We start from the raw sequence: 26,191 nt of genomic DNA, 5'->3' as shown, positions 1-26,191 counted from the left end.
AACCTTCCCAGAAAACATTTAACCTCCTCTGGCCTCCCTGTCCGTCAGGCCTGGGGAATTCTCTGGGGGCAGCCCCTGTGTCTCCAGGAGACAGGCGCCATATAAGGTAGCTCCTTAGCTAAGTAGCACAGTCGTGTCTCTTTGGTTCCAGCAGCCTACGCGCCGGACGCAGAACCCCGAGCGGCCCTGACTCTCTCCGTGCCCACCTCGCTCCGTATTTGCTCTGCTCTTACTCAGGGGTTCGTGAGCTGAGGCCTGAGGGCTTTGTCAGCCATTCGGATTACACACATGGCAGACAGTGCCCTCGTCTGCTCTCACCCGTGCCTACTGCCTGGCCGACCCAGACCTGGAATGGGTGAACGGAATCTGCTCAGAAGAAGCCTGGGACTGGAACAGCAAAGGGTATTGCAGGGCAAGGCTGAGGGGCACTGGCAGAGCTGTGGAGGAGGGGAAGGAAGGGATCCAGGACTGGGATGGCCGGGGAGATGGCGTGTGGAGGCTGAGGGACATTGGCAGAGCTGTGGGAACTCAGGACTGCAGGGCAGAGGGTATTGCAGGGCAGGGTGAAGGTCCGCTGGCAGGGGAGCTGTGGGCCAGGCCTGGGCTGTGTGAGGGAACGTGCCCAGCACCTATGCACGCATCGCTGGCTTGCCCTAACTAGGAACCTCTGCCCTTCTCTTCCAGCCTGATCCAAAGCAGTCAATGGGGAAAGTCTCCTGCTGCCTTCAGCTGGGGTTTGGATCAGGCTCTTGCAAACTAAATCACTCGGATGTGTGTGTGGGGAGGGGGGGGGGCGCCCAGGTTTCTGCCTGGCTGTTGAGATAAATAATCAAACCTGGTGAGTAAATGCAGTGGTGACAGGCGCTGAAGGGCTTATAAGGAGCTGCCTGGCTGGGGGCTCATCCTGATCCTGGCTGGCTGTAGTTTCCTGGGCTCTGAACCGAGCAGTAGCTGCGCTCGGCTACGTGTTTACGGTCTCACTTTGGTGCCGGGGCTCGTTAAGTAATGTCCGTTGTTTGTGGGACGTGTTGGCCTCCAAATCACTTGGAGGGCTTGTGTATTTGCAGAATGTTACTCATGGCAGGGAGAATGTGGAGGGAAAACCGGAGTTTCTTCTGCCCCCGTCCAAGAGTCCTCCTTGCCAAGTAGTTGGCTTCCTCCCTGTGTCGCCCCACTTCCTCCCCCAGCTCACACTGGCTGACTGGAGCAATAAGCGACTAAGTTCGAGATGCCTCATTATAAAACACTTCATCTTAGTTGACTAAGTGCCCATTGAGGGTGACCCTAAAGTGAGAAGGAAGGATGATGCTGTGATTAAGGGACCTGGCTCCTGGGTCCCATTCCTGGCTCTGCCATGTCACCCTGCCGAAGTCACCAACTCTCTCAGTCTCTGTTCCCTGTCTGTCGAATGGGGGGATAATCCGGCCCTGTCTGGTCTAGTTCGATTTGGAGTTCGCAGGCACGGACTGTCCCTCATTCTGTCAGGGCAGCGCCAGCAACCGCCAGTGCTGGTCTGTGTCTCTTGTGTTCCCATAACAGAGTGAAATGTCCCATTTGTGCACATCAGGCACCCCAGGCTGGAGGCTGCACCATTCTGAGAGCCTCGGCGTTCCCGGCGAAGTCTGGGGTCACGGTGATGTGTCAGTTCAAACAGTATCTGAACTAGTTCACTCCCCTCTGTGGCTCAGACTACTCACTGGGCCCCAGCGTCGGGAACCTCTCTGCTGGGATCCGAACTGGGAACGCTGAGACGTGCCGGCAGCAACTCTGCCATGGGAACACAGAGACCCTCGCTGGGGTTCCCGTCCCTGGCAGTCTGGTCTTGGGGTTGTGCAGTCACCAGGAATCCACTTGAGCGTCTCCAGGGAAAGCATCTGAACAAGCAGGGGGATCCCTTGTGTATCGGTTAGCTCCTCAATGCACATTTCCTGTCTCTGCTCACAGAGGTACAATGCTGGCTCCCATCAGTCCCAGAGTTAGACAAACCACAGGGGGAACCCCCCTGCCCACTGAACTCTGAACCAGGGCACAGGGCTGGGGGATTTGTTCGGAACAGGGTTCCTCCCAGAAGCTTGCCCAAGCAGGTTCCTCAGCCCTGGGCTGGCTGCTCTGCATTCCTTCTCCTCAAACAGGACACACGCAGGACTGAACAGCAATTTGTCTTTCTGTGCCAGACCCAGATAATCAAGAACAAGTGAAGCCCAGCTGAAGCACTGTCTCACGGGGAGGTTATCAGAGAGGAAGCAGCCTCGCTGGTGAACACTTTTCTTTGCTCCTTGGAAAGCAGTCAAGACTTTTTTACATTGCTGGGAGTTTGCCAGATAGTTTATTAATCTAAAGCAAAATAAACTGGAAGATGACCGAGAATTTTAAATGAGCTTCACGCTGGCCTCTCAATTTGTAGGTGCGATATTTCACACCAAAGGTTTTGCACATGCAAATCCTCAGCTTTGTGCATGCAAATGGAGCAGCGAGGCAGCTAACTACCCAATTTGTACATGCAAATAAAATTTGCAACAACACAGAATAAAATCACCCTCCTCAACATTAATCCCCCTATCTCATCCCCTTGTAATTAGACCATTGTTCCTAAACTCCTTGCTGAATGTAGCATCTGTCTAATCTAGAATGTAAATTCAATGGGGCAGGGACTGCGCACCCTCTGCTTTGGACAGCATTGTCCCAATTACCAAGTAAAAATGACAAATCCATATTTCTGTGTGCACCAAAACCAGGGTGTTAAAAAGTCATGCATGTGAGAACTCAAGCTTCAAAATCCCAATTGTGGCAGCTGTGTTTGGAAATTTGGCCTGAAGAGAACAAGGATGAGACACAATGATTGTGGGTTTGGGGAGGGGGGGGGAGGTGGAGTTGTTTGTTTTAAAAAAAATTTAATGGAGGGTGAATTTGCTTTGCATTTGTGCACGTTCTGGGGTGTGAGCGGTTCAGCTGCAGCAGAACAATGGCCCGTTCTGCGGGGAATTATCTCATGCGGGCACCAAACCAAGAGCCTTCTCAGTTACTTTAATGAAGACAGAAAGAACAGGGGCGTGGGTCAGGAGGGGAATTAAAACAACCTTTCCCTTTTCTGTCTTAAGCAGAGCCCATGCTGGCACTGGCTCTTCCAGTTATGTGGGTGCGCGCACTGTCTCCTCTTTGCTCCCCATCCACGGAACGTGCTGGTTCTCACGTGGAGCCGGAGCTCTCGCGGAAGGAGTGACACGGTGCGGACCAGCAGAGCTCCAGACACACACAGGCCAGAGGTGCGGCCCCATGTGCACTGGAGAGAGAGTGGAGGAGTTCCCTTGGAGTGAGCAGAGCTGTGTGCCTGAGAATCTGGCCCAGATACTTGGGTAACACTGGGGAAGGACACAGCTGTCCAGGAGTTTGGTACATGGTGAGATGAGGCGGGAGCTCTGACAAGATGTTGCTTTCAGCAGGCTGGATTATTTAGTATCCCTTTTAAAGCTATTTCTTTGCCCTTCCCTTGCAACTTCTGTTCCAGGATCTCAAAGCACTTTACAAACGTTCATGCTTTAAGCCCCTCTGTGAAGCAGTTCCTGTCACTCCTCTCTCTGATAGACAGGGAAACTGAAGTGGGAATGTGACTTGGCCCACATCTCATCGGAAGCTTGCAGCAGAGGCAGGAATAGAGCCCAAGTCTCTTGACGCCCACTACTGTGCTTTAATCTCGGACCATTCCCCACCTCCCTCCTGTCTCTGAGTAGGTACCCGTTATTACACTGTGGGGTGCACTAACAGATCTGTTGTAGCTGACAGTACCTGGGCATCCCAGTGACTGCTATGCACCATGCTCACCTGCCGGTCCCTGGGAACAATCGCATCATTCTGTTAGCAAGCATGCATTGCTGTCTTCCGTCACTGGGATGCTGGGGCCGTGCACCCCAGGTACACCCCAGCTTTAGCCTGCGACCTTGCTTGCTTGTAAGTAGAGGTCCTTATTCAATGGGTGGCTGCCCATAACTGGAGTCCCTTATAAAAGTTCTGAGCCGTGCTGTTGAGATACAAATTAGTCCAGTCCCTGAAGCTCCAGCTGCCCTTTCCATCTCTGCTAGATTCAACAAATGCACTTGTGTAGTTATTTTGCTGTTGGGGGGGGGGGAACCTACCCCGTTTCAGCTCTCATTAGCAAATCTACGGCAGCAGCTCTCCTGCCCAAGTCATTTGCCAGGCAAGGCGAGTGGTTTCCATTTTCAGGGCCTGCTTTCACAGCACCTTTCCCAGCCAGGGGCCACCTGGGCTCGCACCCCAGTGTGGAACACATCAGCTAGGGAGGCCCCAGGAATAGGACCATGGATCAGATACTGAAATGCGGTGGCTATGTGTTCTCTGCTGCGCACGCCAGGAGCACTGCCATCCTGAGGCCTCACGGGCTGCAGATGCGTAAGGCAGCCCCCGTGCACAAACTTCCAGGCTTTATCATCTGCCTGAGAATCATACAATCTGCGTCCTGTGCTCGAAGCAGGGGGGCAAGTTCCTACTGTCCTGCAGGGAGGTTTCAATTGTATCAATTTCTGCAAGCCCTGAATTCAGATGAGGTTTGTCTTTGTCCAGGTGTTTATTCACCTTCTCACTGTGCTGCTGAATGTGCCAACCTGTCCTTCCTGAGCTTGTGCCAGCTGCTTGGGGCAATCCCTGGGGCATGGACTTCCTCTTTTTGAAGAAACAAACTTTCCTTTCGGCAGCTGGCACAAGGTGCTACTAGGGGGTCCCAAGACGCGTGGATGTGGGAGCCCTCTCCTAACTGGATTCAGGAAACAATCCTGTAGGATACTCCAGCCTGCGCTGGCATCAGGGAATGTCACTGCAGCTACAGCGACAGGAGTGGGCAGGAGGTATATTCATGGGAGCTTGAAACATTCCCTTTGGGTTTTCCTCAGCTGAGATACATGAGAAACAAACGCTGGCCCTGCAGACATGCGGCTGAGGGCAGAGGTGGTGCGGAAGCCCGTTCTGCCAGGAGCTCCGTGGAACTTCAGTAAACATGTGGGAACCATTGAGTGGAACAAGTATGCTACAAGTGACCCTTCCAAGCTGGAACAAACCCTGCTAACCTCACAGGCCTCTCGGACGGCGCGGTAGGGAAGGGGGGGGGATTGTTTAGAAATTCTGCTGAGGACGGGTTGGCTGGGGACCTGGGTTCAAGTGTGGCTTGGGTCATGAGTGAGCATGAATGAGCCAGTTTGGAAACTTGACAAACCCTTCCACATTTCTAGAGCTGAACTGAAGCTGAGCCAGTCCTGACATGTCTGGGTAAGCGTCTAGCCAGCGACTGGAAATGACAGACTATCCCAAGGGAGCCCATTCTTGGGAGACCTCCGCCAGCCCAGCTCTGCAGATGCAAGACATTTGGAGAATTGAACAACCAAACGTTTGGGAGCTTATCTAGACTACGCCCAGGCTCTGAATCTTTGGGGATTCAGCCGCTGCTGGTCTCAAATGCCATGGGATTGTTGTAACAAAAACACTGCAAAACAATTCTGTGCAAGTTAAAAGCAAATACATTAAACCCTTAAGCGTATGGACCCGAGCTTAGCAGGGCAAAGAACATTCACGGACATTTTAGCGACACGTACAACACCCGGGACTCTCCCAGTCGGTGTATGTGACGCTGTGACTGTCCTTGATGTCCCACAGTGTGGCGTGGTAGGGGGAGGGATGCGGCCCCTTGACTTGACCCTCATGCAAGTGGGGGACAGTTCTCAAGCCATGACATCCCCCTCGAGCCAGCTCAGCTCCTAGCCCCGGGAGCAGCTCCCCTCTGAACCCACCAGGCAAAGTAGTCAGTGCTTCGCTAGTCTCTCCCTGCGGGGCAGGTTTTTCAGACCTTCCTGGCACATGTAACCGCCCTGTGACAGACGGCCACCAACAAGCTGTCTGTGCGGGAGCGGGGTTGCCAGGATTAGAGAGTGGGGTGCTGGGAAGCACTCTTGGGGCCCAGTTCGCTCTGGGGGGTGAGGCCGACTGTTCTCCAAGCTCTGCCAGGCAAAGTGAGTCTGCCGAGAATGGCAGGAAGGAGGCGAGGCCAAGCAGCCGACGAAGATAAACGGAAAGCCCCAGCCTCCCTGGCCTGGGCTGGGGGCTGACACACATTCTTGTGACCTAATTATCTCCTCTGAGGGAGCTGGATTCCAAAGGACAAAGCATCTTCAAAGAGGGCTGGGACGTGTTCCAAAGCCCCGCGGGGGGCGGAGAGGAGCTGGGGGGCGAGGCAGGGGAAAGGGGAGGGTTTAAAATAATAATAATAATAATAAAACTTCCTGCAGTTGTCAGGAGAACATGGGCCAGAGATATAGGAAGCAATCGAGGGCCTTTATCGTGGAAACACAGGCTCTGGGAGCAGGATTCCTGGCCAGCCGCGCGCCCAGCCTCGGAGCTGTCAGACGCCACATGTCAGCAGCAGCAGCCGCTGTGCAGGGGGAGGACTGAGTGTCCCACACCAGGCAGCACAGAAGCAGAGAAACGTGCGTGCGTGTGAACTTCAAACCAGACCCTTTCCTCTGGGTAGGAATAAGCCCCCTGGAAGGCGAGGATGGGAGCCAGGGGAGCCCTGCTGTGGTTACTGGGGGCTGCATGGGCTGCAATGGCTCCGGGACTTGGTTCCCACCTGAAAGGGAAGGACAGCCTGGACAGACCTCAGCACCAGGTGCAGCATGGGCCCTGCAGCTACACCTTCCTGCTCCCAGAGCTTGGGGGCTGTTACCCCTCCGCTGCCGAATACCAGGTCTCGAACTCGCTGCAGAGAGATGCTCCTTCCGCGCCTGAGCCCAAGTGGCCAGCCAAGCGGCTCCAACAGCTGGAGAACATCATGGAAAACAACACACAGTGGCTGCAGAAGGTAAGATCCAGTCAGGGCCCGTTTGGATCGCAGTGGTTCTTGTACAGATTGCAGCAGTGCCTTCAGCATGCCAGTCCCCTTCCAAACGCAGGGCTTGGCCTGCGAACATGCAGCGTTGCCAACCTCCCTCTGGGACCGGAGAGTCAATCGGGCTCCCTCTGCCCCTTGCATCAAGGGGCGGCCTCTTGCAGCTTGCTACCTTTCTGCTGCTGAGCACGAGCCAGGTGAGGACCCAGCTCGCTCTCCCCTAGCAATGTTGCCGCTGCAGCAGCAAAAGCTTCTTTGCACAGTAATGTGGGTGGATGTGACTCCAGGCTGCACGGTCACTTTTCTGACCATAACCATGTGGCGCTGGCTTCCTCGAGAGCATCTGGTCAAAGTCTGTGCCTGGGAACTGCTGTATAATTACTTTGTTAAAGGGACCAAACAGGCTTCTCACCTGGATCCAGACAGTCTCAGCATTATTGCAAGTAAGTTACCCCTATAGCTGAGGAAAACAGTACAAGGGCTTGGATCATTTAAATGGGCAACTTATTTATTGATCCTGGGAACCTATCATCTCTCCTAATATTTAAATACCCCTTTAAAACTCTCTACTAGCCCCCTCCTGAGTGTGACATGCTTTCTGTCTCAGTTATCAGACATGTGTTCTGCTACTTGGCTGTGCCTAGTGTTCCTTCACCAGCAGAGCCGCAGCAGAAAAATTCTTTTTCTGTTTTTCTTTCCAGTTATTTTAAAACACAGGAAATCAAACTCACTAGGGGTCATGGGTCTCTCCTTCGTGAGCCGAGAGTTTGAGAGTGACTCTGGTACCGGTTACACTGGTGTAAATCAGGAATAACTCCACTTATACCAGTGAACTGACACTGAAGTGAAACCAGTTTAGAAGCAATTTCAGAATCGAGCAGCATGGGTGAAATCCTGACCCCGTTGTCACTAGGAGTTCTGCCACTGACTTCTCTGCTGCCAAGATTTCACCCTGTGCCTGCAGGATATATTGGGCTCCTTCCTAAATTATAAATACCAATTGCTTAGCATACAGATACCAGTCAGGCAGTAAAGGGGTTGTTTCCTTCCTCTTTGTTCCCAGGCTGCTATCAGGAGCATGTGTCTAATTCAGACTACATTACATCTCCTTCCAAAGACAATCTACCATAGGGCAGAACAAACTTCTTTACACTCTACCAAAGCAATATGCAAATATTTGCACTAGGGGAGAATTTAATTAAAAATAAATCCCCCCAAATAAAAAACCCATCAGCTCAAAGGCTGAGGGAATGTGAGCAGTGCAGGGGAACGTGTCTGAAAGTGATTAATACCGAGCATCACAACGCCCTTGTGTTAATACATATCCCTGTCCACTCACTGGGACTACACGTAGTGCAGCATTGAGATCAATGCTGTTTGCTGTGCAGGGGTCTCTGGATGAGACCTTAGCTCCCAAGGTCCTTCCCGCTCAGCATGGGCTCTAAGGATTCCACGGGACGCTGCTGGCAGAGTTGGGGATTTGCCCCAGAATCCTCAGCTGTGTCGCTTCTGTCCTGTCCGGGGACAGTTGTGGCTTCCTCCGGAGTGGTGGCTGAATTTTCGTGGTGCTGTGTCGTTTGGGGACCTGTTGAAAGACAAGGGGCTGCAGCAACGTAACCTATGGCATTCTTGTGATTGTGCCATACGGAGGCACGGTCTGGGAAGCCGCTGCAGCTGACCCAGACTCCGGACAGGCATAAAGCATGTGTCTGGGATGAGGCACCAGGTTTTGTCTCTCGGAACTGGGGGGATTTAGTTGTCAGTGCCGCTAAACCTGCTCTGCATGGAAAAGTGCCCTTCTGTCTGCCAGCATGTTACAGGCTCCCGAGGCTGCTGTCCTCCCACCGGCTCAGGTCTCGATAGCAGTTTCTGCTTTTACAAACATGCCACACACTGAATGCACTGGGAGGGCAGGGTGGACAGAGCCCGGTCTGGGTGGGAGAGGGTGCTCCCCAGACTGCCCTGGCCCTCCGGCCCTGCAGGGGTTAAGTGGAGATGCACAGACTGTTAGGAAGTGGCCTGGAAAACATTCTCCTCAGCTGTTTCCTTTCCCTGGACACCCAGACGTGTGTTTATTGCCCAAGAAGACATGAATCATGTTGTCTAGGGTGGAAGGTAAACAGTGCTGACAGGGTCCCCTGCTGCGCGGGACCCAGCGCTACGAGCGAAGCCGGGGTGCTGCTCCCAGGCCCTCTTGTTTTCAGCACTGCTGGGATCCAGACACAGTTCCTCATGCAAATTTATCGGGGAAGCAGGATTCCTCTGTGGCCAACTGGGAGCGCAGGGAGCCCAGCCAGAGGCGCTCTGCCACCCTGCAGCCCGGGGCACTGGTTGCTGGGAAAGGAGACACGGTCTGGTTAATTGTAAAGCCTTAACTGGTGGCTGAGCGAGGGGCAATGGGAGGGAACAGCAAAGAGGAATGCCAGGGGCTCACTGGCTGCTCCGTACTGGGCCTCTCTCTGGTTGCTCGGACTCCGATCGTATAGCTGTGGTGGTCACCTGGAGCAAGATACGCTGGGCGGGGTGCTTCAGGTGCTGATGTTAGGGCCGGTCTCTCACCCTGGGCGCTGAGCTGGATCCGGCCATGTCAGCTGCACACCAGAGGGAAAGCAGCAGCGAAAGCCCAGGTGTCTTGTGTGGCCCACTCAGAAGTTCCCCTGCACCGAATTGCCAGCACCGCTGCCCTTGGCTTCCCATCCAAACAATGACCCGGTGAGAACCTGCTTCGCTTCACGCCCAGGATGACTGCAAGCTGGGGGGGAGCAGCATTAGGGCCCAGCTGATCCAATGTGCGAGGACTGGTGCCAGCTTCTCCTGACAGCACCCGCTGCTGTGCTCTGTGACCTGCCCATGGAATGTGGGCGCCACCCCGGGCGTACCGGGCGAGGGGCAGCCTGGGGGCTCTCGGGCTCTCTGACAGCCACTAGACACTGCAGCGTATACAAAATAGAACTGGCCAGTTCTGAGCCTCAGGAAAGAGCATCATCGATCTCGCCAGCAGGGTCTGGGGGACGGTGCTCGGGGGGGAATCTTTGCAAGGAAGAGCCGACAGCCTCGTGCCCCCCCCCAAATCTCCCATTAGCGGCCTTAAGAGTTTAGCAAGGTAGATGCCTCCCTCCCAACCTCACACCGAGCATAGGCCCGTAGGAGGGGGGGCTCCCTACCTCCAGGAGGCGATGATGGAGGGGCTGGTGGGTACAGCGGTGGATTGGGACTCTGGGGACCTGGGTTCACTTGCTGGCTCTGCTTCAGGCTTCCTCTGTGACCTCAAGCAAATCGCTGAATCTCTCACCTCAGTGGCCCATCTGCAAAGTGGGGATAACTAACCGGTCCGTCCCGAGAGCTCCTCGGGGCAGGGGCTGGCTCTCACTGGTCTACATACGGCACTCAGCGCAATGGGGCTCCCGGCACTGCCAAAATAATGCTGTGCCTGCCCAAAGAAGGGCGTGATAGGTTTTGTACAAGGAGCCCAGGTTTGAAAATCAGGCGTCTTAGAAACGCAGGTGGGGGTGGGGTTCCTTCTGCAAGTCAAAAAAGGCCTGGCAGAACTGTCTGTCACTCAGCTGTGGAGAGCCGCGCCATGCTTGGTGCCAGGCTCATGCCCCTGGTGCTGCCGCATGGGAACCGGAAGGCTAGTTCTGTCAGGTGAGGTAGGAACCTCTGGTCAAGGACAAAGGGATGGGGGATTTTACAGCTCATGCTGACGCTGCCCGCATCGCTGTATTGTGAATGAGTCCGCTTGGCCATCGCTCACTCACAAGAACGAAGGTTTTCTGACTGACCTGGGTTCTGTTCTTAGCTCTGCCACAGACTCAGCCCGTGACCTTGGCCAAGTCCCTCAGCTGTGAAAGATGACCTGCCGCGTTACAGTATCGAGCAGGCCGGAACAAGCCAGCTTTAACTTCATGTTGCCTGGTCCTGGCCAGCTGACCCCATGTTAACCATGGCAGCCTGTACCTCAGGTGTCTCCTCCATTGACAGGGATCGTGACCTGGGCTCAATTCACTAACATCTGCAAAGTGCTTTCAGATCCTCCAGTGGACAGGGCCTGGTATTACTGCCAGACACCCAGCTTCCTGTTTATAATCTGTTTTATTGCTGAGACCCCCCGGGCAACTCTCCCCAAACAGCCCCCACCCTGCAACTGCTTCCGGCTGTGAATCAACCACCAGCACTCCAGGAATGGAATGTGAGAGGCCGCCTTGGGCCCGCTGTTATGGGATATGTTCCTAGAAAGAATGGCAGGGGAACCCCGTCAGACAACGCTTTCCAGCCATTGGGGCTTAGAAGTGGCCAAATCAGGGTGGTACCACTGGAATTAAGTCCATGCTTTTTATTGACCGGTGCCCATTTCGGGGGGTCATTATAAACCCCACCCCCTTGTCGACAATCAGCCGGAATCTAGCCGGAGGCTTTTTGATTTACGTTGCAATTTTGCAGGAAAACCCTGATCCGAAGCAGCGGTTCCTGGCTGCTCAGGACCAAAACCCAGGGAGAGTTTTGCCCTTTCAGGATAGTCTTGGTGGGTACGTGTAACATCAAAGAGACCCAGATTTTAAAATAAAAGCGCATTTGCTGAGTAATAGGCCTTGTGCCAGGGACATGGCAACCCACTGGGGGAGGGGAATGATCGTGGAGCCTCCTGGCGCATTTGCAGCTGAATGAGCCTGGCTTTGCCTGAGCTGCGTGGTCTTGTGTCGGAGCAGTCTGGGAAGGATGGGGCGCGGCTAAGAGACTGGCCTGGGCCTCAGGGGCTTTAGTCTCAGTTCTTGGCTCTGCCAGATGGTCTGTGGGAGCCTGGTGAAGTCAGTTCTGTGCCCTTCTCCCCTTTGTCTTGTCTAGTGACACTGTGAGCCACGGCCTGTCTCTTGCTAAATGCACGTGCAGTGCGCACTGCCGAGGGGCCCCGGACTCAGGTGGGACTTCTGGGCACAAGTAAGAGGACTGAGGATTCAGTGGGACAAGCAGTCCCTGCAATCAGCCCCAGCATACTGCCTGCCCAAGGTCGATTTTAAATGTGCCTCACTCTTCAGTTCCCCTAGAGATTCAGTATCATCCCAGTTTCCAATGGGTGTTTCTGGCCTGGTTCCTAGCCCGCTCTCAGGGACTTCTAGTTCCCTAATAAAAGACAACACGACACTAAATATCAGCAGATGCTCTTTAAACAGCAGCAAAGGGCCAGGTCCTGCAGACATGCCCTGCTGGGAGGTGGTGTTTTACTACCATGAGCCTCAGGGCTTTGGCTATAGAGAGACGTTGCTGTTCTCTTCAGAGACATCATTAAACTGAGCTGCCCATCTCTGATAACTGCCCCAGCAGGAGGCAAGGATCTGGGCCAGCAGCCTCTCTCTGGAACAGGAGATAAAATAGCTGAGCCATCGGGAGGTACAGCGTGGCTGGAGCAACGGGGGTGCCTGTCAGAGCTGCTGCATACCCAGGATCAGTGTCTTTCTGGGCTAGGAAAAGTGCCTTGAAAACCTGCTCCCATCCTGCTTTGCTGTGAGGGAGGGACTCACGTTCATCCAGACCTGAGAATGTTGGAGGCTCTCCCAGAGTTGCCGGGAATCCATCAGCGTTTATTAATTCCCCCCACACCTTTTTTTTTTTAATTTTCTTTTTAAAAGTCTCTCTCCAAGTGAAACAAGTCACTGCAAAGCTGGGCCCATCCTGCGTCACTTGAGGATGGGCTCCATGACACAGTCTAAGGATTAAATAAGTCCTTGTTTACATCTGCATAACAGACGAAAGCAAAGCGATGCAGTGAAATGGGCCACTGGTACAGACACACCCCAGATAGATGGTCCCTGCCCCGGGGAGCTCCCGTCCAGTGAGGAAGTCTGCGTACTGACATGGGAGGCACCGTTTGAGCCACTGCTCCAGAGTAGCATGCCCCGTGCGCTCTCGGCTCGGGCACGCGAAGAGGAGCCAAGAGCCGGCTGGTCGGGGGTTCCATTCCTCATGCCCCCATTACAATGGGAGGAAGTTTGGCAAATGCCCCTGGGGAGGATCGTGTTTGTACATGGGCAGGGAACATCATCTGCATAAACAGTGTGGAGAGCAATATTTATGCAGCGAGGCGGCCCTGAGAGCGAAACACACTCTGCCCCCTTGCCACAGGCTTTGGGGGCAGGGGGTCAGTTACAAAACAATAGGCAGAAAGAAGCAAGTGGGGCTTGGTTCTCACGGTCCCAGACTCTCCCTTGTTTACCACTCGTCCGCTCCAGCGTAAGGAGGGCAGGGAGGGAGAACTGTCTAGTGGTTAGAGCACAACCCATTCCCAGCTCTGCCAGGCCCTGGGGGAGCGTAACTGCAGGCGACCCCACTGCACGTCTCTGTACCTGTCTCCTCGTCTGGAAAACTGGGGGGATCAGTAGCACTGCCTTGCCTTTCCGGGGGCGGGGGGTGAGGTTTAACCAAAGTGTGCGGAGCAGCTCAGACATGGGAGGCTAATATATGTGCTGCTGGCTAATATTATTAACCTGAGAACCTGGCTCTGAGACATGTTTTCTGGAGTGCATGTTGCACGTTTCACAGAAGGCAGGTGCCTAAATATCATGGTGGTGGATGGACGGATGGACGGACGGATGGGTGGCGGTGTGTGCCGGGGGTTGGATGGATGGACGGATAGATACAGAAGTGTGATTGGGGCTAGGTAGAGGGGTGTGCAGGGGTGGTCTGGCTGGCTAGCTAGAGGAACATATAGGGGGATGCATAGATAGATAGGTAGGGAGGTAAGTAGGCAGGCAGCCAAGTCAGCACATCAAGCTAACCTTCCTACAGCTACAGCATGGCTTTTATCTACCAGTGTCACACCGTTACCTATTGTCGGCGCTTTGTGTAGCCCCAGTCCCACTGCTGAGGGAAGTGGTCATTTCCCACACGTCCCCTTCTTTGCCTGTTTTTTGTTCCCAGCTGGAGAGCTACATCCAGGAGAATGTGAAAATGGAGCTTGCTGAGATCCAGTTCCACACGGTGCAGAACCACACAGCTGCCATACTGGAGATCGGGAGCAGCCTCCTGAGCCAGACGGCTGAGCAGACCCGCAAGCTCACTGACGTGGAGACGCAGGTAACGGCTGGCTGGGCTGTCTCCCGAGCCGTCCCCCAGGTGCTGAACCCTGGAGTCCTCGCGTGTGACTCCACGGACTGGAACGAGATTGCATTCGTTTACACCAGGGCTGGATTTGGTCCCCTGCTCATGGCAGAGAATGTTCCACTGCATCTCGCTAGTCTCCCTGCACGGTGATTTGTATTTTTTGCTGGAGAAGCACAGGGGAATTCAATGCCACCGCCAGTGAAGACAAGTACACCGCTGACGCTGCTGTGATTTCAAACAGCTTCTCCCTGATCCCCAAAATTTTTGACGCTGCACTCCAGCTTTCAGAGGACCGAGGCTGGACACTTCAGAATTGCTCAGCACGTTGCATGCATGTTGGATCCTGGGCTCTTGTGAAAATCTGGCCTTTTGCTTTGGTGCCTACATGGGAGCTGAGCGCGCTGGGAAATCCACAGAGCCCTGCAAATCTGTGGCTGTCTGCTTCATATCCGTGGATATCCACGGACCATGTTTGCGGATCGGATGCAGATGCAAATTTTGTATCCGTGCAGGGCTCTAGAAATCCAGCCCAGACAGTGGGTGCTGAGCCCTTGAAAATCTGCCCCCGACTGCACTGAGGGCTCTACCGGGATAGGAGACCTAATCCCCAGAGTCTTCCTCCCCACCCAAACTTAGGCCAAAATCCATGTCCCCATGCAGGCTGCTCCTCCTGCTGCTGGCTTCGGAGCGTGTTTCCCAAACCCACATCCCCTCAGATCCCATCCCTTCCTGACCATCCCACTCTGGTTTCTTTTCCCCCACCCAGGTTCTCAATCAGACCTCAAGGCTGGAGATCCAGTTGCTGGAGAACTCTCTGTCCACTAACAAGCTGGAGAAACAGCTGCTGCTGCAGACCCAGGAAATAAACAAGCTCCAGGAGAAGAACAGGTAAAAAACCCTTCTCTGGGTAGGGCTGTGACCACGCGGGGATCTGACTATCTCTCCCACACAAAATAGAAATAGGAGAACCCAGCATGGTCTGGGACTTAGCAGCGTTTCTAGGGCCAGATCCCCAGCTGGTGTAAAGCCACACCGCTCTAATGACTTCACCTTCCAGATGAGGATCTGGCCCATAGGACTTGACAAAAGTTTGGGGTTTCAGGGAATTCTTTGGCATTACATGAAACATTTCCCCCTTTCATTTCAAATATTTTTCATGGCAAATTCAGTAAAATCTCATTTTAAACCCCTATATTGCTAATTAACTGGCAGCCTGTGTTGTGAGCATAATAAAGACTCCTGCTTGGTTGAAATTCTTGCTCTGGCTCGCAGAACAACCAGGGGATGGGAATAAAATACAAACGTCAGTGCAGCTCACAGGAACTTCTGTTTTGCAAAATGGATCCCAAACTCCAGAGCTTTGGAGTTCTCTTCTTGCCCAGAACCTACACTTCCAGAAGTGGTTCTAAGCGTCTCCAGGCAAGCGCCCTGCTCCCTTTCCTGGAGTGCGGCGTAGGGAGGTGGGCGACTGTGTGTCTGATACTCAGCCAGCTGCTGCCTGCACTGACTGTAAATAAACACGCAGCCCTGTTGGTCCCAGGATATTGGAGAGACAAGGTGGGTGAGGGAATGTCTTTTATTGGACCAACTGCTGTTGGTGAGACAGACAAGCTTATTACAACAATCTGTGACCCCACGAACCCGCCTTTTGTCCTATGACTGCAGAGGTGTTAATGGGCCACTCCACCTTGAATGCTCCCTTTGAATATGTGCTAACTCTTTACACGAAACAATCCCTTCCCCTTGCGTTTAGCTGTGATGGGAGAATCTTTCCCAGACCTGCTCTGTGTGGCTGGAAAGCTTGGCTCTCTCTCCCCAGTAGGAGTTGGTCCCTCCCGCACCGTGTCTTGTAAAGAAATAGGTTGTTGTCCCCACAATTAGGGTGATTAACAGCCGGCTTAGGGCTCCTGCTTGGAGAGGGACAGCGCCGCACTGCACATCCCAGAACTGCTAAGGGCTTGTGTCAAGGGCCCCCAGTGTGGGTGCCGTGAATGGGACGGAGCTCCAGTGAGATCCCCATTGACTGGAGGTGACGACCCAGTTATGCTTCTGGGAACATCCTCCCTTGTAAATCCTCCCTGCAGCTAATGCCCCTGGCACTGGAGCTTGGAGAGGCTGCCTGGGAGCCAGCCAAGCAGCTCTGGCTGGGAGAGGGGCCTCTGCCAGAGCAGGGACTTGTCATTAAAGGGTTTATGGCTCTTCCCCACCCCCTTCACCCCGGCCTGTCCCCAGCTCATTGCATTTGGGAAGGATGCTGACGGGAGATGGCGCAAGCCCTGCCGGTACTGCTGAGCGCTGTGCTTGGACCGACGGCTTCGTAGAGGCACAGCTTGAAAACGCGTCCCCTAGAAGTTCAAAGCAAAAGAGGCCGATTCAAGAAAAGCCGGGGTGTGGAGTTTGAAAAAAACACCCTGCCTTTGGAAAGCGTGGGGCTGGGAGCGCAGCGCTAGTGGGGGCCGAAAGCCAGAGCCCCAGAGCCGTGCCTTCTTGGGGACGGTAGCAGGGAGTGGTGCAGAGAATGTGCCCAATCTGTCTGGTCCTCATCTGCCCTGTACCGTGGTATCTGGGCTCCTTCCGGTCTCTAGTGTGTTTCTCCTCACAGGTAAGGCGGGGCAATTGAGATGCAGATGAGAACGGAGGCACAGAAACTAAGTGACCCAACCAAGGTCACACTTGGAATCTGGCAAAGCCAGAAGTGGAAGCCAGGGCTCCCAGGTCCCAGCCCAGCGCTGGCCCACCCCTCCTTGGCTCCCTCTCTGTGAGACTCCTCTTAATCGACCCCCTTGGCTCCCTCCCCCCCAGCTTTCTGGAGAAGAAAGTCCTGGATGTGGAAGGCAAACACGAGGAGGAGCTGCAAGGGATCAAAGCCGAGAAGCTGGAGATGCAGGGCCTGCTGTCCAGGCAAACCCAGCTCATCCAGGAACTGGAGCAGCACCTCGCCACAGCCTCAGCCAACAACACGGTGCTGCAGAGACAGCAGGCATCTCTCATGGACACAGTGCACCAGCTCCTGAGCCTGGTTTCTCAGTGCAACCGTCAGTACTGTGGGGTGTGGTGGGGGAGGGCTGGGAGTGGCTGCTTGGGATTCGGGCCCAAGCAATGGCCCAGCTCACTTGGTGCAAGACTGGGGGAGTGCCGGGGGAGCTGCTCCCCAACTCTCAAGCTGCCCCACCACACTTTAATTTGAGCAGCCCAGGGGCTGCTCTAAATTGGAGGGTTGGCTCTGCTCCCTGTGGGACCCTGGGCATAGCCTTATCGCCACCAGGCCCCATCCCTTCCCAGCATGCCGCCATGCTGGGGTTGGAGGGCTGGCATAGGAGCCGGCTGGGCTGGGTTTACACCTGTTGAGAATTCCCTCCTCCTGTGGGTTCCCAGCAGATTCTAGGCCATTGGCTCTACTCCGGCGGCTGGAGCAGGGGCCGGTGTCAGGGTGGCATGGCAGCAGAGCCACAAGTGGTGCAGGGCTGGGGGGTTCTCAGGGAGCGGGGACGGTGGGGTCAGTCCCCCCGGGCAGCGTCTGGAATTGAAGCAGCTGGGGGAAGGGCTGAGTGTCCCCTTGTCCGTTCCACCCAGAAATCTCCCCGGCCCCCAAGGCGGAGCAGAAGGTGTTCCGGGACTGCGGGGCCGCGTACAAATTGGGCCTCACTGCCAGCGGAGTCTACACACTGCACTTCCCCAACGCCACAGCCACCACCAGGGTAAGTCTCCGAGCCCAGCAGCCTGCCAACCGAGCCAGGCCCCTCCGGCCCCAGCCCCTGGCAGACTTGGCCCAGGGTCTGGGATATGCGAGCACATGGCGGCTGGCAGAGCCCCCGCCTTGAAGTAGCTTATTTACACCCACTAGGAGGGGCCAGTGGCAGAGGGCGGGGCGTGGGGTAAAGCAGAGAGGGGCTGGGAGTCTGGTTTCTGGTCCCACCTCTGGAGGGATTGGGGGGTGGCTAGTGCCCGGAGCAGAGCAGTGGGATTCTGGTTCTTTCCTCAGCTCTGCCACTGCTTCACTGTCTGGCCTTGGGCAAATCACTTCAGCTCTGCCCCTCCGCATATCCGTCTGCAAATGGGGTCTGCTAGCTGGCTGGCAGGGGGGTTAACGAGTGCGGGCAAAGCGCGCCGAGCACCTGGGGGGCGATGTGCCGGAGAGGGGCTGAGCATTAGTCTTCCTGAGATGCGGACGAGTGTCCCCGGCCCTGAAAAATGGCGCTCGTCAAACCAAAACAACCCCCGCCTGTCACCACCCCTCCACCCACCCCACTGGCCCACTCTGCCTCTCACGGATGCCACAGTGGGGATGGTTACTAGCGTGCTTAGCGACAAGGCCGAGGCCAGGCCTGGAGATCACAGCCTAGCCCCTGCTTTGGACGTGGGGCCCTCGCGCTCGCAGCTAGTCTCTGGCAGGCGCGGGCCACACCGGTTCGTGGCACGGTGCTGTATGTGTCCAGCCGCGGCCATGCTGTCCCGTTCACAGGCGTTCTGCGACATGGAGACCAGCGGGGGAGGCTGGACTGTCATCCAGCACCGGAAGGACGGCTCCGTGGACTTCCACCGCACCTGGAAGGAATACAAACACGTAAGGCTTCCCTGTCCTGTCGGCAGCCAGCGCTGCCCCAGTGAGGCCGTGGTGTGGGACCCCTGGCATTTCCTCACACCGGGGCAGGAAGAGCTTCCCGTGCAGGCTAGGAATAGCCAACCGCTCCCAGGGGCGAAGGGCCCTCACTTCCCCGCCCGGAGCCCCCGGTGGCCCTACACACGTGGGAAGGAAGAGGAGGAGCAGAGGTTACTACCTTATTGTTCAGGGCATGTGGTGAAGGCCTTCGCTCTGGGTACACGGGAGGCTGCAAACACGAACCCAGCGATGGGGGAAAGGATGGAGAGCGGGGCAGCCCCTGCATCGCAAGGAGGGAACTGCGGTTGCCCCCCTGCTGCAGGGTCAGGGCAGTTTTCACGTGTGTGTGTGTGCGGGGGATACAGAGCCTGTCAGAGAAGCTGCAGGGCGCCAGCCCAGACCCTTCCCCTACCCCCTTCACTTACCTGTGCGGCAGACCCAGTGCCGGGAGGACCCCGCTGTGAAAAGGGCATAGGAGTAGTGCACAGCCACACCGGGGTGTTGTGATGTAAAGATGGGGAGGCGCTCAGACACTGTGGTAACGGGGCACAGAAGTACCGCAGACAGAGAGGCCATGACCCAGAGATTCTGTGTCACCAGCGTTCCTGAATCAAAGCAGGCCAGGCCCTGCTTTCCATGGACGGCCCAGGGTCCAAGGGGATGTCACACACAGATGCCCAAATTGCTAACTGGTCAAGGGAGGGAGGGTTCTCCCCCAGATACCAGGGAGTGGCCCCTCTGCTGGGAGTTGGTTGCTTGTGTTGTATGGAAGGGAACATCAGGATCCATATCCTTGGTGTTTGGAAAGACCCCAGCTGCTCCAAGTGAGCTCCAGATTGTAGGGTTTCTTCCATGTGGCGGGACAGTTTTAGAAGATGATATCTCAGCCAGTCCCTCGGGCCTGCCCACTGAAGTCAGCAGAGATGCACCATGCATGGATTTGGCTCTGTGAGCCCCCATGGGCAAGTGGAGACGTGGCGAAGTGTCTGGTGCACACACAGGCGCGCTGACACTCTCCACCATTTGAAACACTCCCGCGGAAAAGCTCTCTGTGAAGATGCTGGAAAAAGATCTCAGATCCTGGCTGTGGTTTCAGCTCATTCACATGTGAGTCATGTGGCTGGCCCTGGAAAGTGGTTTTGTAGCCACAGCGTTGGGAGAGGGGGTGTGGGTGTGGGTGTAGGGGAGATTCTGTGTCTCTTCCAAGAAATGGCCTGGTTCCATACATGGCAGGAGCAGGAGTCTCTGAAACTCCTTCCTCTCATGCACTGACTCAGCCTGTGGTGTTGTTCGGTGCCCTGGTTGGCCTTTTGTAGCCTGAGTCTCGCGCTGTAATGTCAGGGAGGGGAGTTATCTGGGCACAGCAGGGCTAACCAAGTCGATTGACTTGTGGGCTCTCCAGAGAGGTTCCTGGTCAATGATCCATTGTCTGGATTCATTCAGAATTCCAGAGCCCAGCACGGAGCTCCCTGGACCACGCGCACTGTTGTGGGGCTGGTAGAGCGAATGACGTGTTGCAAAACCTGCTTCCTTCCGTGTTCCTCCTTTCAGCCCATCTTGGGCACCTCCTGGCCTTTGCCCGGCTGCACTGAACACGGCGGTGCCAAGGAAAGCCATTCTAACCAGATCCAGGTGCCAGAGCCTGAGGCGTCCCAGGGGCCCAGAAGTGGGATCTTAATCCCCACAGTGATGTTCTCGTTACAAAGCTACCGTTGTACATACACTTCCCCCAGCGCAGAGCAGAGCTGGCCCCTTCCACCACACAAATCACAAAGCAGGAACCTGGGGACTCTGCTTTCTCTGGCAGCAGCCATGAAGCACGAAGCCAGGTGAGCCCCCCTGCTGCCGGCTGGTTCTTGGCAGCCTCCTCCTGCTTCATTGGGTTTCTGATCTTTCCATGCAGGGCTTTGGGTCCCCATCTGGAGAATACTGGCTGGGAAATGACTTCATCCACCGGCTCACCGCTCAGGGCTCCTATTCCCTCCGAATCCAGCTTCGGGACTGGGACAGCAACGAGGCCTACTCCCTCTACGGGTATTTCCACCTGGGCAGCGAGGAGCAGCTCTATCGGTGAGTCTCGCTTCGCCCAGCTTGCTGCAGACGGGCGTAGCGATTTGTGCGCGAAGGATGACCCCACCCCGCCCATGATGGCAATCAAGCCCTTGCCAAATCCACTAGACCCACCTGGTCCTGGAGAGCCAGGATCAGCCTCTGGGTCTCCTGAACGGGGGGTTAATCCCCACTCACTCATCCCACACAGCAGAGTCCAGAGAGATTTCATGGGTACAGCACGTGGCATGGAGAATCTCCTGCCTTTCCCACACCGCAGCAGAAGCTTCTCTTGCATTGTACATGGGCCAGCTGCTGCCTCAACACCCCTTGTGGCCTGAGGTTGCTCTGCAGGTGCCCTGCCTCAGTTTCCCCGCTTCTCAGGACTCTGTCAATCAAGCTCTTCTCTCATTCAGTATCCCTTCCCCCTGGGGGCTAGATTTATTAACGTCAAAGCATTCCCAAAATATAGTTCTCAAAACTGCGGCAAATCCAGACACGTAGGCTTTCCTGCTGGGGCCTCTCAGGCCTTCCCTGCCCAGAGCCTTTCCCTGAAGATGCAGCATTCCCTGTTGGAGCCTGCTCCCTCCCGCCAGCCATTCCCTGCCATGGCAGGCCTCTGCTGACGTCTCACTCCAGCTTTACTCTTCTTGTCTCTCCCTGTACATCCCCCTTTCTCTGCAGCTTCCTGCTGCTCTTTGGAGGAGAATCAGCTCTTCCATGCTCAGCTGTTTCTACCAATTAAACCCCACCCCAATCCCAGGTGACGTGGGGGAGGAACAGGAGACCTCATCCGAGGTGCGGCAGGCAGGGCTAACTCTATGGGGCTGGCCAGCTCCAGGTCTCTGGACCTCAAAGGGGCAGCTCCACCCCCGCCCCCCCCCACCCTCGGTACAGGCACTTTCTGTCCCAAGACGCTTCTGCCACATGCATTGCACCATGCTCTGGAGCCCACCAGTGACGTTTCGGCTCTGTCCCGATGCTCCTGTTCCTGGGGAAGCCAGCCTGGAGCACCCCCGGCTCGGAGTTCCTTCTGCAAAGTCTCGTTGGGATTTGGTCCTCCCTCCCTCCCATTTTCACTCCCTTTAGCTTTAACCCCCTCCAGCTGTCAGAGCCTCTGATCAGACGCTGACTCAGTAACTGGTCGCTAGGAAGGAACGTGATCCCATGAAGTGCCTTATCCTGCTCTCTCTACTGGGCACGTTGCCGTGCTCATGAGTAGAGCGGGGACTGAGCCTAGATTCCCCACACGGCAGAGCACGCCCCGCCCCACACGCTGTCCACATTGTACGTCTGCGCCCGGCTTTTTGGGAACAGCCTATGGCCACCCTGGAAGACAGAGCAGGCTCCTTCCATGCCAAGCAGTGCCAACAACCCCACCTTTATCCACCATCCAAGTCAGCTCAGAATTGGCTCCTTTACCAGGCACCTGGGGCGGGGCCCCCTCCTAGCTGGGCTGCAGTAACCCACGGGCTCTGCTTCGCACGTGGCAGCAGCGTGGTGACACGGGTTGCTGTGCCATACAACACCAGCGTGACCGCACAGAGAGCTACGGGGCACTGCGGCTGTGCTGGCCCAGTCCTGGCCCTGATCAGCGGAGACGCACGATTCTGTGCTCCACAGATTCCAGGCAGCTCCAGCACCAAAAGCACTGGCTCCCTTGGCCCCACGGTAGTAACGCTGGTGGAGTCAAACATGTCCAGACAGGGCCTGTTGCTGTGGAGAGCTTTCCCAGTGAGGTGAGTCAATACAAGACTCGCAGCCCGGGCCTGGAGTTTGGCAAAGACCCCCCCAGGTATGTCTGACAGGAGGACACAATTCCATGAAACCTTTTCAAGGGTCTCACGCCCCTCCTCCCAGTTCACTGAGTGCAGATATGTTTTACAGTGAGCGTCCTGCTGCCTCCAGGGTGGCCTGCACTCTGCAAACGAAAGAGGCTAAGCACATGCCCTTTGCTAAAACCCAATGGCACCTCGGCCTCAGAGCTCTGAGAGCTGCTTTAAATCCAGAAGCCATGATTTTCCAGTGGGTTCTGTGCTTGGCAGGCTAACCCTGCTCTCCTGAGTTTCAGGTCTCTAAGACGAAGGGCAGAAATCTTAGTCTGTGCCAGATCTACAGCCTGTGGAAATCAGTGGGAGTCGCTCCAGTGGCCGCACTGGGCTTTGGTTCTAATTGATCCCTCCAGTGAACACAAATCATGGTTACTGGAATGGCCACCGCAGCTCCACACCCCGCTAATGAATGGGGATCGGGGTTGCTGGCAGGAGAGCAGGCTCGTTCTCCGTTTGTCTGATCTAACAGCTTTTCCCCAAGCACTGAGAATTTGGCTCTGGGAGTCCAAACCTGGTGAGACACACAGACAGCTTTTTCAGGAATTTTAGAGGCGTTTTTACCCTGGATGTTGGGGCAGCTTTGGGCTATGCTGTGAAATTCCATCTGCAAACACCTAAGAGTCCTCACTACCCAGTTTGCTTTTCATCCCCCTGGCATGGCAGCTTGTGTACATGGTTTGCCCTGATGCTGTCTTTGTTTTGTGCCATGGGAAGCAGGGCTTTTGACGAGTCCTTCTTGGCAATCGGCCTCAGCAAAACACAAGGTCATGGGTAACAACCCACATCCAGCAGCTGCCACAGCTCCATGGCAGGTCCTTCACTCGACTCCTCGCATTCCATCCAGCTCCAGACAGGCTGGCCAATGACAGCATCAAAAGCAAGGCCAGCGGGTCCCTTTCCAAGCCCAGCACCCCAGAGTAGCCGTTACCACCCACGCAGCTCGGATCACTGTGGGTTCTTACGCGGTTATCCCGTAGCTGGCCCATGAGCAAGAAGGGGTCATTGTCCATCCGAGTGCCCCATCCGTGGTCTCCAGGGCTAGACACAGCCGCGAGAGCTCCTTGGCTGCAGCAGTTGGAAGTGCAGGGATGCCGCTTTTGAAAACCCGAAGCCACTGTTGCATCTTGCTTTTGGAGCCCGGGGTGGCTGGAACTGTGCAGTGGGGGCCCTGGGTTTCTCCCTGACCTGGCCGTTGGTCCAAACACAGTTGCAGCAGCAGGGGGCACTCGGCTTCACAGCTGCGGCAAGTCCCAACTCCTTGATGCCTGCCGGCAATAATATTTGTGTCCGTGCACGTCCAGGGCGGGAAGCTGGTTCTCTTGCCTATAAAGCCACCAGCTGCCTCAGCTAGTCAGGACACCAGGAGAACAATAGACCCTGCGGGCCCGAGTGCCAAGCTAAATAACCCCTGTCTCAGGCTGCATGTTTTTGTGTGAGACAGAAGCCAAACAAACATAGTCTGTGTAGAGTAGGCAGCCTTCCCTGAGAACGGGCAGTGACCGCACACGGCAAATTGCTGAGGGGACAATACTGGCAACCGCTTTGGAAACTCCTATTCTCGCCCACACGCACGGCTCCAGGGCCCTGGGGACATCTGGCATGACTCCAACCACCCACCTTTCCCCCCGTCCCCGAGTCAGTGCCCTCCAGCAGACCCCCCAGGCCATCCCACTCCGGAGAGCCAGCAAAGGAGGCCGAGCACAGCCGGTGCGACAGGCACAGGGTTGGACCTGTCTCACGACGTCTATCCCTTTGTGGATTCTCCTGGGTTGGGAGGGAATGGGGCATCGCCCGCTCTGGTGCTGCTCATGAAGTCGTAGCAGCTTTGGCCTGTCTCTCTCTGTGTTCAGGCAGCACCCAGCGCAAGGCGAGCATAGAAATGGGCAGCGTGATGGGGCACTCTGCCCCTTGGGGGCAGGACTGCCCACTGGTCGTCCCGTCAGGTGATGCGGCCTTTATGGTTTCAGGTCGTTGGACACGCAAGGCCTGAGGAGATATAGGGAGAGAGGAAAAGGGTCCAGGGAAGAAGTAACAGTTAAAAGGGATCCTGTTACTGGGATCTGGAGCCTTGTGGGGGGCAGCGCAGGGCTCCCTTCTCTCCCCAGCCACCAAGGAATGAGTTGGGAGAAGGGGCCAGCGTAAACGCTGCCTCCACCTAGCACAGGGCAGGTGCCTGTAGACACTGGGCAGCTAGAAGGCTCCTGCAGGGCCCTGAGTTAGCAGGGAGAAGACAGCGGCAGGGGAAGGACTGTTCGGTAAAAGCGCCCCACTGGCGGAGAAGCTGGCGAAAACCCTGCGGCAGGCCTGAACCACAGCCCAGCCCCGAGCTGTGGAAATTCCTGCCCTAAGGAGGGAAGCGGGAAGGACAGTTTGGAAGACAGCCTGGTGTGTGCCAGAGAAGCTGAGGACTGGAAGGCTCTGAAGCCTCTGGGGTTTGCTCCCTTTGTGCTGCCCATTTCTAGGCCTGCCTTGTACCGTGCCCACCTGGCCTCCCGCGTCCCTGGTCTCCCGGGGTCTCCCGGCCCTAGCATGGCAGCTCTGGTGGGGACTCGCCAGAGGCGCCTCCTGGACAGCCCTGTGTCTGTGTCTCCCCAGGCTCCACGTGCGGGACTACAGCGGGACGGCCGGCAGGACGAGCAGCCTCAGCCCCCCGGGGACGCCCTTCAGCACCAAGGATGCCGACAACGACCGCTGCGGCTGCAAGTGCGCTCAGATGGCGACCGGAGGTAACAGCCCCCGCGGGCACTACGGGGCCCGTGCAGACTCCCGCCGTGGGTGGGCTGGGTGTGGTTCGTAGCGGACTCAGCCCTGAATGACCGTGCAGACGCTGGGAGGCCTGTAATTGGGCCTCTTCTGTCGTGGTCCATCTAACTCTCCCTGCAGGAACTGGCTCCCCCTGGGTCCAGCCGAGTATTCTCCAGGATCCTCGGCCCCTGGGGACACGCTGCACCGGCCGTCTAGCCCCCGGCACATACAAATTATGCTCTGATGCTTTCCTTCCCGGGGCAGCACTGGGAAGTGACAGCCCCACAGAGAGCCAGTCTGTGCCCCAGCCCCCACCTTCGCTGAGTGGCCGCTGGCTGGGGCTCTGGTGCGCCGTCCCTCTGACCCCCCACCTCTGTGCCCTAGGCTGGTGGTTCGATGCCTGCGGCCCCTCCAACCTGAATGGGATTTACTACCCCGCTAGCCCCGCGACGGTCCGCTACAACGGCATGAAGTGGCACTACTGGAAGGGGCCCAGCCACAGGCTCAAGGCCACCACCCTGATGATCCGGGCTGCGGACTTCTGAGAGGCCCCAGACGGGACGGCGCCCTGGGGCTGGGGCTGGGCCGTCCCTGCAGGGGAGATGGGCCAGGCTGCGGCTGCACCAAGGCTCCGGTGGTGCCGCGTGAACGGCCTCCCGCACGTGGGTCTGGCCCCGAAGGGCGAGCTTGCACAGCGCTGTGGACACCTGCTTAGCCCTGCCTCTGTACGGTGCCTCCTCCCTGCAGCACCAGAGCTCGCTCCCAGGCGCCGGCCATCGAGGATGGGCCTGAGCAGAGGTGGCCCCGTCCCGCTCTTCCAAACGCAGCCTGCGTCTAGGTCTTAATCTCCTCCCGGTTCAGGGGCTGGCTCACAAACATCCTGCTGTTTCCTGGGGAGCTGGGGGCTTGCGATCCTGGTGTCAAGTTGTTCAGATAAAGCATCAGTGGAGAGCTCAGCTGTGCTGGAATGAGTCCCTGGGTGTG

At 56.3% G+C, this 26,191-nt stretch overlaps 1 protein-coding gene and 1 long non-coding RNA gene across 4 annotated transcripts; both read left to right on the top strand.

The window, feature by feature from the left end:
* The first annotated feature begins 156 nt into the window (after positions 1–156).
* On the top strand, positions 157–6,226 carry LOC122463329. Its single transcript, XR_006286588.1, has 4 exons — positions 157–402; positions 2,175–2,255; positions 3,102–3,224; positions 4,902–6,226. It is a non-coding gene; the product is annotated as an uncharacterized LOC122463329 (long non-coding RNA).
* Positions 6,227–6,271: 45 nt separating this feature from the next.
* Positions 6,272–26,163, top strand: LOC102939944 (angiopoietin-2). 3 transcript variants are annotated; one of them, XM_043532311.1, is made up of 9 exons: positions 6,272–6,859; positions 13,799–13,954; positions 14,748–14,869; positions 16,784–17,016; positions 17,555–17,679; positions 18,444–18,545; positions 20,485–20,651; positions 24,925–25,188; positions 25,592–26,163. In XM_043532311.1, the coding sequence occupies exons 1-9, from the start codon at positions 6,554–6,556 to the stop codon at positions 25,647–25,649; spliced, it is 1,533 nt and encodes a 510-aa protein (XP_043388246.1). In that variant the 5' UTR covers positions 6,272–6,553; the 3' UTR covers positions 25,650–26,163. The 3 variants fall into 3 exon arrangements, with proteins under 3 accessions (XP_043388246.1, XP_043388247.1, XP_007060753.2); XM_007060691.4 differs by having other exon boundaries at positions 6,273–6,859; positions 25,058–25,188; XM_043532312.1 differs by lacking the exons at positions 24,925–25,188; positions 25,592–26,163 and adding an exon at positions 22,518–23,887.
* Positions 26,164–26,191: the final 28 nt, after the last annotated feature.

Source organism: Chelonia mydas, chromosome 19 (assembly GCF_015237465.2).
Source record: "Chelonia mydas isolate rCheMyd1 chromosome 19, rCheMyd1.pri.v2, whole genome shotgun sequence".
Lineage (NCBI taxonomy): Eukaryota > Metazoa > Chordata > Testudines > Cheloniidae > Chelonia > Chelonia mydas.
Note: the sequence above shows the minus strand (reverse complement) of the source record. Positions and strands in the feature narration are given on the sequence as shown.